This window comes from Cotesia glomerata, linkage group LG4, assembly GCF_020080835.1.
Source record: "Cotesia glomerata isolate CgM1 linkage group LG4, MPM_Cglom_v2.3, whole genome shotgun sequence".
NCBI lineage: Eukaryota > Metazoa > Arthropoda > Insecta > Hymenoptera > Braconidae > Cotesia > Cotesia glomerata.
This window is the reverse complement of record NC_058161.1, coordinates 20,301,359-20,315,184: the sequence shown is the minus strand read 5'-3', so window position 1 is coordinate 20,315,184 and position 13,826 is coordinate 20,301,359. Positions and strand designations below refer to the sequence as shown.

At 34.4% G+C, this 13,826-nt stretch overlaps 3 protein-coding genes and 1 pseudogene across 3 annotated transcripts; all 4 read left to right on the top strand.

Moving 5' to 3' along the window:
- Window positions 1–2,460: 2,460 nt before the first annotated feature.
- On the top strand, window positions 2,461–3,557 carry LOC123263848 (tyrosine-protein phosphatase non-receptor type 2-like). The gene has a single exon (XM_044726883.1). The coding sequence runs from the start codon at window positions 2,588–2,590 to the stop codon at window positions 3,482–3,484; it is 897 nt and encodes a 298-aa protein (XP_044582818.1). The 5' UTR covers window positions 2,461–2,587; the 3' UTR covers window positions 3,485–3,557.
- A 629-nt stretch (window positions 3,558–4,186) lies between these two features.
- Window positions 4,187–5,487, top strand: LOC123263845 (tyrosine-protein phosphatase non-receptor type 9-like). The gene has a single exon (XM_044726878.1). It carries the CDS (start codon window positions 4,391–4,393, stop codon window positions 5,309–5,311), a length of 921 nt encoding a protein of 306 aa, XP_044582813.1. The 5' UTR covers window positions 4,187–4,390; the 3' UTR covers window positions 5,312–5,487.
- Window positions 5,488–7,633: 2,146 nt separating this feature from the next.
- LOC123263870 lies at window positions 7,634–9,878 on the top strand (annotated as a pseudogene).
- A 1,932-nt stretch (window positions 9,879–11,810) lies between these two features.
- On the top strand, window positions 11,811–12,484 carry LOC123263862 (tyrosine-protein phosphatase non-receptor type 9-like). Its single transcript, XM_044726899.1, has one exon. The coding sequence runs from the start codon at window positions 11,906–11,908 to the stop codon at window positions 12,404–12,406; it is 501 nt and encodes a 166-aa protein (XP_044582834.1). The 5' UTR covers window positions 11,811–11,905; the 3' UTR covers window positions 12,407–12,484.
- The last annotated feature ends 1,342 nt before the right edge of the window (window positions 12,485–13,826 follow it).

Genomic DNA, 13,826 nt, shown 5'->3' with positions numbered 1-13,826 from the left:
AGCTTCTATTCAATGGTCCACTTTCGCAGATAAATTTAATAACATTCGATTTGCTATCATTTTTCTAAGCCATCAACTATAATTTCTCCGTGTTTTGATATTTTCAGTTGAAATTAGCCTTTAGAAATGTAATAAAAGTTTTTATGATTCCTTCCATATTGAATTACGTGGCGTGTTTTGAAAAGTATTTACGAGCGCTCGTAAAAAGCGTCTCTAAAGTACTAAAAGTCATTATCATTAAACTAAAAATTTGAGATCCGCACGAGAAGAGTATATTTTCAAAACGTTAGTCTCTGGTGTATTTAAAACTATTTCATTATGTATATTAAATTTATATTCTCTAAGTATCGTATAGTTTATAGTTGAGCTATGAGATATTTTATCACCTTATAGTTATGTTCATAAATTTATCGCAAGCTTTATGCATTCACCACTGTAGTATCAAGGGTATTCGCAGCATGTGACTATTAACTTTCTATTGACTTTATTAATTAATGAGGCTTATCTTTATATCCTATGATTCAGACCATAAAAGTACTGGTATAATACGAGCTACCTTTAAGTGAGGATCCATTGGTGCTTTTAAAATAAAATTAAAAGACAAGTGCAATATTAGTTTTGGGTTGACTATAAGTGAGCGAAAATGCGTAACGAATTCGAAGAGCTATCTGCCATTGACTTCTTACTTTTTATGGACAGTTTAGACTCGTTGGACCTTATCCGTCTAGAATACTACCTCATTGAACAGAACCGGAAAATTTGCGAGGTGTCTGATGATGAGCCTGACAACAAAGGGTGCCGACAGCTGTTACACCGATTTCTCTGCTGCATGAAAAGGTACCCCAGAGCCGATTTTATAGACGTCTATGACCCGTATGACGGACAGTAAAAGTATATTTGTATAAGCGACCCAAAAGCAGAAAACCACGATAAATTTTGGGAATTAGCCTGGTGCCGTGAAGTTAATACCATCGTGAAGATATCTCGAAGCAGAAAGGAAGAAAGCTGTCAGTATTGGAGTTCCAGAGAAGAAAGTGAGATAGAGTGTGGAGGTTTTAGAATTAAAACTTTGATGGTCATCAAGAGCGCCCGTTTCATTGCAACATTGTTACTCTTGTCTGACCAAAAGAACCGCGAGCGTGAAATTTGACACTATCATTACATTGCATCGCCAATTGATAACAATCCAGATGATCCGTTTATATTTTTGTCTTTCGTGTGCAGTCTGAACGACACGTACACTATTTCTAAGAAGAAACAATCAGCTGAATGGAAGTCCGGAGCTGTTCTCGTTCATTGCAACGATAGTAGCAGTTTTTCCACAGTATATTGTATCCTCGATATTTGTGTTACTCAATTCAAATACACAGGTGCGCTTTCAGTGGCAAACGTTTTTCGAAAAATAACACAGCAAGAGCACAACTGCTTGAATTATAATGCAGATGACTATAGTTTCTACTATCAAGCTATTCATATGTATGTGTTAGGGTAAATGGGGCTCAGCCAAAAATATCTAGATGAAAGGAACGGAACTCACTCGATAAAACACACTGCTGTAATAAGATATCATTATGCAATCTTTTAACGTAGTTCTTTTGTTATTTGTATGCTGGAGCAGAATGAAGTTGTTGCCTACTTGTAAGTGAAATAGGTACATGATGTAATACCTTCTATTTACGTTGAAGGAAAATGTTAGACTGTTGTTATGCTACATTGAAAATAAACATCGACTGATAGTTATTGGGATAGTTATGGGGAAATCCGATGACCAGGTGAACCCGTAAATTGGCTTCATTCCAATTTAGCAACACCTATCTGGAGTTCCCGCGGGTTGCGATAAGACAAAGGAATGATAATATATTGACATAATAATGAAGAGTAGTTTTATGATACTTGTGAGGACAAATTTAGTGTCTATGGTTGTATAAAGTGTATGTTGTGAATTAAATAATACAAAATTAATTATCATTGCAGGTTTTAATTGTGTTAGTTTGGGATTTGAATGAGATTTATTATGAAGTGAAGAGCTAAAAATAAATTGAATTCTAATGGAGGTAACTTCTAGTAATCAAAAGTGCAATGACCGAACAAAGTAATGAATATAGATCAAGTTAGGCACATTGTGAATGCAAGTGTTTAATTTTAGTGCAATATTTTAACATCGATTCTAAATTCCGCTTCAAGCGTTCTGAAGAATAGTTAATGGAATATTTATTGACTGGACTTAATTGCTTTTTAAAAAGCTACATAAGTCACGTTAATCCCAAAGCTACAATAACTGGTTTAAATTTATAATGTAATAGTATGTAATTTATGGTCAAACCCATTGATTGCGATGTTTACCTTCTGATAAATGCGTCGCAAGAGAACGGTTGGATTAAGGTAATTGATTATTAAGGTAATTGATTATTAAGGTAATTGATTATTAAGGTAATTGATTATTAAGGTAATTGATTATTAATAGGCACGGCGGTGGATATATAAGTTCCAACACCGTGAAATGGAAATTAGTTCGAAAAGTTCTATCCTCAAGTTATCAACAATAGTTGAACTTAGTTAAGTTCGATAGAAAACAACACTTCGAAAAATGGCAACAAACTCCGCTGTAGATATCAATGCCAGTGATTTTCTAAGCTTTATAAACAAACCTGATTCACTAACCAGAATCATGAAGGAATATTACGCAATAGTCCCTAAGCACGAAAAAGAGGGAAACATTGCGTCAGCTCAGAATGAGAATAAGTGTAAAAAGGAACTTGGTATGCATCTTACGCGCTATCTTGAAAGTTGCATCAAGCTCAGGAATGATGGGACAGTCCTTGACGCAAGTTTCGTCGATGGTTATGATTTCGAGCGGAAGTACATTTGCATCAAAAGTTTGCAACAAGATGACTGCGACAAATTTTGGCAATCGGTGTCAAATTACAAAGTCCAAATTATAGTGTTGATCAGTCGATTAAGTGATAAGAAGTGTTACCAATACTGGTCCTCAAAGGAGGGCTGTGTGAAAGTTAGGGATAAGTTTAGAATTAAGACCCTGAAAATTAGTATCAAGCCACATTATAATTTAACTTTGTTAAGTCTGACCGACAAGTTTGGCCGGGTGCAAAAAATATCGCATTATCAATACACCGCTTGGCCGGAGGATAACTTTTCTCACAAGCCGGATGCATTCATAGATTTTTATTGCAATATCAAAGACATGTGCCTTCAGTTAGAGAGACAAACGGCTGATAAGAAAATCGCTCCTATAATTGTTCAATGCCTCGACGGGATTGGTAGCTCTGCGCTGTTTTGCGTATTTGATGTATGTGCTGCGCAATTTGACAAAACTGGGACCCTGTCACTGCCCAGTGTTCTTAAAAAAATTCGCCAGCAAAAATACGGATTTACGATCCATTTAGATAACTATGTCTTGTGTTACCAATTACTTGGCGTCTATGTTAAGAAGATAATGTGTCCACTGCCGTTATCGAATTTTTAAACAACTAAATTGTCATTTACTTACTACACCACTTGCACATAATTGAGTTAAGTATAGTTAAATAATAAATTTTCTATTTCGATTTTGAAATCCACTTTTAGATTTTTCATTGTCAATTTTTCGAAATATTTTAATGCGTACGTTGTTGTTCAATGCTAAAATACCAGCTTATAAATCATATTGTTCTCATGCGTCTATAATTAAATTGATCCTTATTTTTTATTGTGAATTTTTTAACTAGATTCCAGATGATTGATTGCTTATTTTGAACTTTGTATTGTTTTTAATAAATATTTCTTGATAGTAAATAAACTTTGTTAACATTAAAAATATAAAGATTTATACAATAAACAATATTTTTCATTCCTAAAATGGTTAGAACAAAATTTTTAAATATCAATTTATTACTTCCTAACAAATTCTTTTATTAATGTACATTTTTTTCAAACTTTTGAAGATTCTATACCAAAAAAGCATACTTAAAGCAGAAAACCACAAGCCAAAAACCTGTGTTATAAGTGTTATACATGTATCAAAAAAGCGAATTTAGAAAGTGGGTAACATACATGCGTCATCGATTCTAAAATTGAAACTAGTACTCTGTTTAAACTTTTCCAGTAGGCAAAAGTAATAAAATATATTAGCTCGCGTAAATCCATCTTTAATATCTAATGATATGTTTCTTTCAAATCCCATCGTAAAATATGATCCCCTATAAAACTAATAGTAAAAGATTACTACTAGGCATAAATAATCTTTTGAGTATGAACCATACATTAAATAAAAGCTAAGTATATTATTTTCAAGGCTATTAATAGCACAAAACCATAATAGTTTTCAGTTTCACGATCAGTATCGTCTTAGCCACTCCTCTGAAGCTCTGTTTCCATTCAAGATAATTTCACAATGGACAGCCGATGCGTTGCTGAAGTTTCCGCAAAAGACTTTTTGAAAAGAAGAACCCAATTGAATTGTTTCAAGCTCATACGAGATGAGTACTACAGCATTGTGACTCGGCCGATCGATAGAACAATCACCAGCTTCATGAAGCCCGAGAATGAACCAAAAAACCGATACTTGGACATTCCGTGCTGGGAGCATTCACGCGTCGTGCTAGATACTAAAGGAAGATCGGATTACATCCACGCGAATTGGATCGATGGCTTTGAAGAGCCGAAGAAGTTCATCGCCACTCAAGATCCCTTGGCGAACACCACTGCAGACTTCTGGAGGCTCGTGTGGCAGCAGAATTGTTATGTGATCGTGATGTTAACTCCAACTAAAGTTAGCAGTGGAGAAAAATGTTATCAGTATTGGTGCCCCAGAGAAAATGGGTCACTGGACATGGACGAATTCCGCATCAAAACTCTTAAAGTCACAGCTCGGGCTGATTACGTCCGGACACTGATCGAAATCACGAATAAATCCTTGAAGACATCGAGGAAACTAAGTCACTTTCAGTGCAGGAATTGGTTTGAATACAACACTTCCTCCGACTTGCAGTGGTTTGTGCAGTTCATCAACATGATCGATAGAGTACGTCGAGTCTACATGGGCCTATTTGAACCAAAGGATGCGTTGCTCTGCCCGGTGGTGGTACACTGCAGCGCTGGCATCGGCAGAACTGGAACCTTCTGCGCAGTGGACATCTGCTTGAACCAACTCGTGAAAACCGCCAAAATTTGTGTACCCAAAGTGGTTTTTAATGTACGCGAGCACCGTTATGCTGGTGTTATGAGTTTCAAGCAGTACTCGTTCATTTATGAAGTGCTACATTACTTTTTAAGTGTGCAAAAAAATGTTGATAAGCCATCCTTTATCGGGTAACTGAATGGTGGTTAACAAAATTATTTTTCGTGTCAACCAAAAATTCCTTTTCTACTCTCCTCTTTAACACTTGTCGATAAATGACAAATTCAGCATGTGGCTTTCAATCACACTTACTTATTACCTTATTAATGTTTCACATGGTTCTAAAAGTGGTTCAATGTTTAAGATATCCTGGCGCTTCCGTACATGCATACGTCAAGATGTGAATTCTAGAACTCATCTGATGAAAGTTGACCTGAATGAATACTTGTCAGCGAATTCTGTTGCGCCATATATAACAACAAGATCATGTTTTTTTTTATTGCCTAAACTGCCATAACCCTATAATTCAGTTTAATTAGCCTTGACATCTCGGACTATTGAAAGCTTGCAAATTAGGGCATCTTTGATGTTAAATACAGTAAAATTTACGATACTAAACCGGAAGCTCTTGAAGACGGAAAAAGTATTTATCTTCATTTGAGTTAATAAATTACATTGGTAATGTTACTAACGCACCAGACAGTATGTCGCCGTTGAATGCGTAGGTAGTCTAGTTAAGACGTTGATATATGTGTCACCGAGTGTGTAAGATGTATTGATATGTAATTAAATTTCACATGTTTTTCACTGACTACTTGGTACGGTCTGCAATCAAAAATATATCAATGTGATTTGTTTTCTTTTGTTGTGTCTGTTATAAATAAATGTTCGTACTGTGTGATAATAATTTTATTTGAAGAAAAACTGAATTTAAGTATCCTAAAATCAACTTATAGGTTGCTATTTTGAACCTCTGCTTACAAATAGCATATTTTCCTTCTAACTTGACGCACATTTGATAAGCTACTTATGTAAAATAATTATTAAATTTTGAATAACAAGGACTGTAACCAAGCCACACAGTAGGCTATTTCAGTCTGATGACATGGAAAAACCACAAACTGATAAACGTAAATTCCATCCAATAGCTGACTATCAAAGCACAATATTAAAGTTTGAAACGTTATCTGTGTCTAAGGACAAGTCTTGTTAAGTTCACTTCATAAGAGATCCACAGATTCGGTAGAATCTGGCGCCAAGTTCCGTTCAAATCCGTTGTAAACGGAGCGCCAGACTACCGAGTGTATTTACTGTAAGCAGAACGGTATTTCGAGGTTGCAAAATTTTATTTAATTCGACGGTACTTCTTGTTCCTGAATTTTATATTATAACAGTAATTCATACTTTATTTTACTGATATCAATTAATTATATTCAATTATAACCATTAATTTACTTGAAATTATTAAATTTTATCAGCACAAACTATAGCAAGCTCAAAAATTTCGATCCTGACTTTTTTTCGATGTAAAAAGTGACATGCCACAGACTAAGTAATTCGAGAATGCATGGTAATCCTCCAATAGATGGGAAACTACAGTTAAAAAAATAAATTTCACAGCTTGCATCTACACCCGCCAGGGTGCGCTGTAATTATTTTTACATAAACTGTAGCTTCAAGGGGATAGTTTGCTATAAAAATGCAGCCAACTTGAGATTTAAGTTAGTACCAATTGCAAATTTTTATTATGATTACAAAAAATACTGAAATCCGAACAAAAACAGTTTCACTGTAAAAAAATCGCGCCAAGTCCACGTTCATAAGACTATTAAGAAAAAAAAAATTTTTTTTTTTTCTTTACAAAAAGATATAAAATAGAAAAATTAAAAAATCCAAGTAACCGATATGATTGTATATAATTTTCGGAGATTAAAAAAAATTTTGTTGTAAATTTAAAAATTAAGAAAAAAATTTTGGAACGTACTTGGTGTGCGTCATTGTGTATTTCAATTTTTTTAAAGTCATAGTAAATAGATTTTACGAATTTGATTAAAAGTAAAATATTTTGCAACCACGCACACTAAATACGTTCCAAAATTTTTTTTTTAATTTTTAAATTTACAACAAAATTTTTTTTAATTTCTGAAAATCATATACAATCATATCGGTTACTTGGATTTTTTAATTTTTCTATTTTATATCTTTTTGTAAAGAAAAAAAAAATTTTTTTTTTCTTAATAGTCTTATGAACGTGGACTTGGCGCGATTTTTTTTACAGTGAAACTGTTTTTGTTCGGATTTATTAAAAACTATTTTCTGTTATTAAATCTAGTAATGTGTTAACAGTAAACATATTGTGACTAAAGTTTATCTTGATTGTGGTCAAAAGGCATTGACAGTTAACGAAATACTGCGATAATTGATGATAAGAGAAATTATATAAAAGAAATCAACTGGACTTGTTGCACAGTCTATTCAGTCTTCTCTGTGCATCGAAGCTAAAAGTTTTTCTTCACAATGGCTCAACGCCTCTTTGAGACGCACCACAGCTGCCATTTTTTTGAGCAAGTAGCCAAATCAGGACCAAGATACGTCGAAAAGACTTTTCGAGAGCACTATGCCATTCTCAATATGCAGATAGTAGGTCTTTGTGAAGGATGTAAGAAGTGGGAAAATATTAAGAAGAATCGGTATCAAAACATCGAATGTTGGGATAATACTAGGGTTCGTTTAAAAAAACGGGGATCTGACTACATCCATGCGAACTATGTTGATGGTTTTGATCAAGTCTGGAAATTTATAGTGACCCAAGAACCAATGGACAACACACTCGAGGACTACTGGAGCATGGTTTGGCAGACTGGTACTAGGGTTATTGTGATGTTGAATGGTGCCGACGCACCTGCAGTGCCCACTGTAAGTGACTGTTCCGAATTAAAAGGATTTACAGTCACCGTAAAAAGTATCGCTTTGCAAAATGATTATTTTGAAATGGTTATGAATGTATTTAATATTAAAATCATGCGATCAAGAACTGTTCATTGTTTCAAATACCTGAGTTGGCCAAAAGAAGGTGTTACTGACATATTAACGCTTATCATTTTTATAATAGTAGTAAATGAGAGGCACCAGTATTACATTAAACCCGGCTCGATGAGTCCGCCGCGTCCAATAGTTGTCTACAGTACCACTGGCATCGGGAGAGCTCCAACGTTTTGTGCTGTGGATATCTGTATGTTTCAATTAGTCAACTTAGCAAGTATATCGATACCAGCCGTTGTATTTGGTATTAGACGACAGAGACGTTTAAGCTTCGAGTCTTTAGACCATTATAATTTTGTCAATAATGTGATAGTTTATTTTCTAGCAACTATGCCACCGAACTGTAAGTTATACAAACGATTATTCTGTCATCGCTTAGATGAAAGTGCGCATTTTTAATCATGTCCACCGACAGTCAATAGATTATGTTGTTATTAAACTTTTGGCTTGACCAAATACTTATTAATAGTTGAAGTTTATTATTGTTAGCGATATGAGACTACTTATCATAATCATGAGGAAAATGTATGAAAAATATTGGCTACAAACTACAAAATGCTATAATTAATGACTAAAGCTCACTATCAAACTGAAAATACCTAGCTTCTATTGTTACGAAGTTAGTATAACGGGATACTTTGTTGCGATCGCACTCCTGCTGGAATTTTCGATGCATACTTTTGAATTAACTTTCGCGAGAATGGCTACCAATCTCTCAATGTTTCTTCGAGTTTGTGATTATATACAACGAGCACGAAACCCGAAATGCATGGAAATAATCATTCAAGAACACCTGGAAATTATCAATGTACCTATAACGAGTACTAGTGATAATTTTTACTTACCGAAAAACAAAAGGAAAAACCAAAGTCTGGACTATCCATGTTGGGACATTTCTCGGGTGGTGCTCAAATCCAACAACGACTCGGACTACATCAATGCCAATTATATGGCTGGATTTGACGGAAAATGTAAATTTATAGCGACGCAAGAACCAATGCCAACAACTTTCGATGATTTTTGGAGCATGGTCTGGCAGGAAAACTCTCGGATCATCGTGATGCTGAATGGTACCAAGCAAGAATCACAACCTACAAGCCTCCGGTATTTCTGCGTGACCCAAGATCATACGATATTGAAACAGTTTATCATCAAACAAGAAAGCATTAGGAGGGAATCCCATTACATGCACACAGCGTTGAGCATTGTTCATAGATCGAGTGGAGAATCAAGAATGATCCATCATTTTAAATACTTTGACTGGACAGAAACTGGCGTTCCTGATGTAGGACCGTTTCTTGAATTTCTGCTAACAGTCAACAAGCAAGACCAGTATTATTTCAGGCAAGCATTGATGCCTAACCAACTTCCAGCAGGTCCAATTGTCGTCCATGGTGATATGGGTGTCGGAAGAACAGCTGCATTTTGCGTCGCAGATATGTGCCTGTACCAAATAGTACACACAGCAACTGTGTCAGTGCCGTTAATGGTGCTTAAAGCCAGGCAACAACGGCGATTCAGCATCTCAACTTTGAACCACTACATGTTTATTCATAGTTTCGTCGTTTTCTTCCTGGTTGCCATTAAATCGAATCAAGAAATTTTCTTCGAATTTCGCTCTCACTTAGGCATAATTGATGCGCATTTATTGTCACTAGATTGTGGACCTACTATGTAAGTGAAGTATTAAATGCATTTATAATATTAATCGGTGTTTTGTTTATTTGACTAAGTTTCTTGTAATAAACTTTGTTTCTATCAAAATTATGGTGCTAAAATTATTTTTGGTGTACGCACGTGAATATTATATAAATAATAATACTTTGATGTTTTGAGGAAAATTATTTCTTGTCATACATCAATAAATTTTAAACTCTGTTTTTTTGGACTACAACGGATGTTATTGATTTGCGCAATGGCGTCATAACATCCAGTAGAAAAGGGAAAGATCAATTTAACAATTTAACTAAAATATTCAATCATGATTTACACACAGAAAAAATTAAACTGTAATAAATAACAGTCGATTTATAATAAGTAATGATCAACTGCTAAAAATTACCATTTCAAACAGTAAAATCGTGATTTTACTATTCACTTTATAATATTTACCATTTAAACATTACAATTTACTCTTTACATGGAAGAAAATACTATTTTAAACAGTAGTATTCGCTATGTAAATGTCTAAAATGTTTAAGTATAATAATTAACAATTCAGACTTAGATATTTATCATTTCGTAGCTAAAAAATGATCGCAATGATATGTAAAAAGTATAAAATAAAGTTAGTAAATTTCTAATACAAACAACATCAATATTTACAAAGTAAAATGATAAATTTTAAACGCAACGCTAAAAATCAAACTGTAATTATTGACTTGCTTGGACTGGTAAAATGTATATTTTAAAAGTATAATTTTTACTGTTTGAAACTGTAATTTTTTTAAGATGAAAGAGTCGTTGTTTACTATAGTGACATCAACTATTCACTTATTTCGGATTTTAAATTATAAATTGTGGCTTTTATACTTTCTACATTAAGTTCCGTAATATTTATATTTTTGCCACCCCGATGTCCGCTTTACTGTTTGAAACTATAAAAATTAACCGGAATCTGAGTGAATATTACAGTTTACTTTTTTCCGTGCAAAATTGATGTCGAGTCAAAATTTAAGTCGTAGATTCAACGTATTGAACATTTAGATATCTTAAAATTATGTTTCAATTTATTAAGCCTTGAGTTTCATTTTGGCTACTTAATTTTTATTATCACCTTTTTTTTTTCTTTATGAGATAAATTACAGTAGAAATTTTTTAATAATTTCTATAAGCTATAAGAAAGTGAATAAATAGTCAAAATTTGATAAAAGAAAGTTGATATTCTAAAATGATAAAATTTTGATTTTTTTATCAAATTTTTTACTATAACCTTTTAATCGACAAGAATTTTGTCCATCACTAGAACTTCCACGAAAAAATTAATGTTTCCTCGTCGCGTGTCAAATCAAATCCCTTCTCTCTCCTGAAATATTTAACAAATCCTACCGTGCAATAACTCTAATAATATCATGCTGAAAAGTTTTTTATAAGGTGACTACGACCTAATTAGGTTTCAGTTTAATACAACCATTACTCGCGATACCAGTGTACTTAACAGACCTAACATAAATAAATATCAATAAAAGCGTCCAAAATTATCATGGAAGCTCTAAAAGACGGCGCCGTGTTCCATCAATAAAGAAGAACAAGCCCGATCCTTCTGCGAGCTTCGTCCATGGCAATAACATCACAAAGAAGTTTATGGTGTTCAAAGAATCGTCTGAGCAAGGCCTGTACCTCCTCGCATGGGCCCTGCTGGTAACTGGTCGGGTTGTCATTATATTACCGATCAGGCTAACGCAGTCGTTGAGTGGATTGATACAGTTAGCTGAGTACGAGGACAGATTGACATTAAATTCAACTCAATTCACATCTGTCCTATGATAGCGTAAATGCTTGAGGGCAGGGTTTTTCCTTGCCAGCAAACTTGGCTGTGTATTTCCTATGTGAGGGTAGGATAGATATACGTGCGTGTATAGCTCTTTTGAGCCCAGGAAACGGCCTCTTCGGAGGTAGGCGAAAGCCTCGCCATATATTCTTCTTCTGTTCAAAGAATCGGAATCTGATATCTCATTTGAGGAATTTTAGGACTTGATATGGAAGACTGGTAGCAGAGTTATCGTGCGATTTGACAAAGGAAGATCAATGAAGCATTCTTGGTTGAATAGTTCTTCATCCCTTGAATATAATATCGGGAAGTATACTTTATGGAAAAAGACTCTTATTGATAAATATTACACTCAGATAAACTTGAAGGTAAGAAATAACAAAGAAAAAAGTTCAAGGAAGATAATGCACTATCAATACCACGACGTTCCAGATCATCAGGCGCCTTTTCACTCCACGCAGTTTATATGCTTTTGGAAAATGGTGAACCAGAAACATGAAGGATGTATCTTGGAAGGAGCTAAAGGGAAGAAGAAAGCACTCAGCCCAATTGTGATGTACAGCGCCAAATGTTTTGAAAGACTTGTGTCGATATGTGCGATAGACATCTGCTTGGAACAATTGACGGAAGAACAACCAGTGTCGGTAACTAAGACTTTTATGCACATCAAGAGCCAATTGTCTGTTCAATTGATCAGCTCGGATGAAGAGGAATTCGTTAAGAAGACTGCACCACAGCTAACGCTCATTTATTCATAGAAAAGAAGAAGACAACAGTAATAGTGGACCTGATATTAAATCGTTCAGAAATCGAGTTAGGAAATACTGCTTGCTTTTCAAACGCAAGTCTGTTGTTTGAGTGTTTAGGGTTGGCACTAGGGTAAAGATGAAATATTTTTGTGATAGTCTTTAGAGACACTTGTTGTTTGAGGGAATGGCTTTGACTGAAGAAAAAGAGATTTTAAATAGGGTTTAGAAGATTCAGGCAAGCTTTCTTTGAGGTGGCCTCCAGCAGCTGGCTTTTTTTTTTAATGAGAATGATAATGATAGCACATTAGTTGTTTTGTCGATTTGTAATCATGGATTGTACTACTCAAAGTATAAACAATGTCATAAGTAAACTGCAGAGGAATAGAGACAATAAATTCAATGTTATTAAGAAGTAAGGTTTGCGGTTGGATGAATCAACTAATAATTATGTTTAAAATAAAGTTATTTTATATGTGTCTTATAAATCTTTTTTAATTTAAGCCACTTATATTCTGAGTGGATTTAATACTTCACGAGATAGATACTAATGGATCTCCATAAAATCCGAAATGGATTTTATTGAAAGGGATGTTATTCATAAACGAGCGTGCAATATCGCTAGATTTTTGAGTATCAAGCAGCATAACTGTTCCCAATGTACCCATAGAAGGTAAGTTTCATAAAAATTAAAGTTTTGAGTTGATGAAAGTTTAAACTCCAAGGTCAAATCAGCAAGACCGTTTGCGACATTAATAATCTTAATAATTATTGGTATCGAACATTGTTGACTGATTTTATGATTACAACATTGACGAGAGGTAATTATGATAAGAATTGACCCTATTCGTGATCCGGACTCAGCAGATCCAAACAGTGACAGAAGGTTACAACTACACGACGTAAGTGCTGTTGAAAAAAGACATTTGAGACGCTTCTGCATTATACAAATCAAGGTTCAAAATAACGGACAGTTTCGCTTGTAGAAAATAATTTTTCAAATTTTTCTATTTTTTTTTATTTAAATTCTTAGATTTCGACATTGACCACATCCCTGGTCGACGCTCAGTACATTTTGTATAGGAAATCGCATTACCCCAACAGTAATGAACGCGATCTTGAAATTTTTAGACTTAGAAAATATTCAGCTGACTTAGAAAATATTCAGCTGTAGATTAGATGACGTCAGGACAAAATTAATGTCAAGGCCAGTCCGCGTCATCAATGGCGTCATAAATAGTTCAATATAGAGAGCACGCTGAGTAATAAACTCCAGTTTATGTGTATTCGTTACGTAGGTAAGGTCGTTGACTCCTATGATACGGCCCTGACCTTTATTATGTAGTCCTGTTAAAGGTGAATTTACATTGTGAACATGTTGTTTACTCCTGAGGTATAGTTAGTGAGTAAGGTACACACGAAGTATATAGTA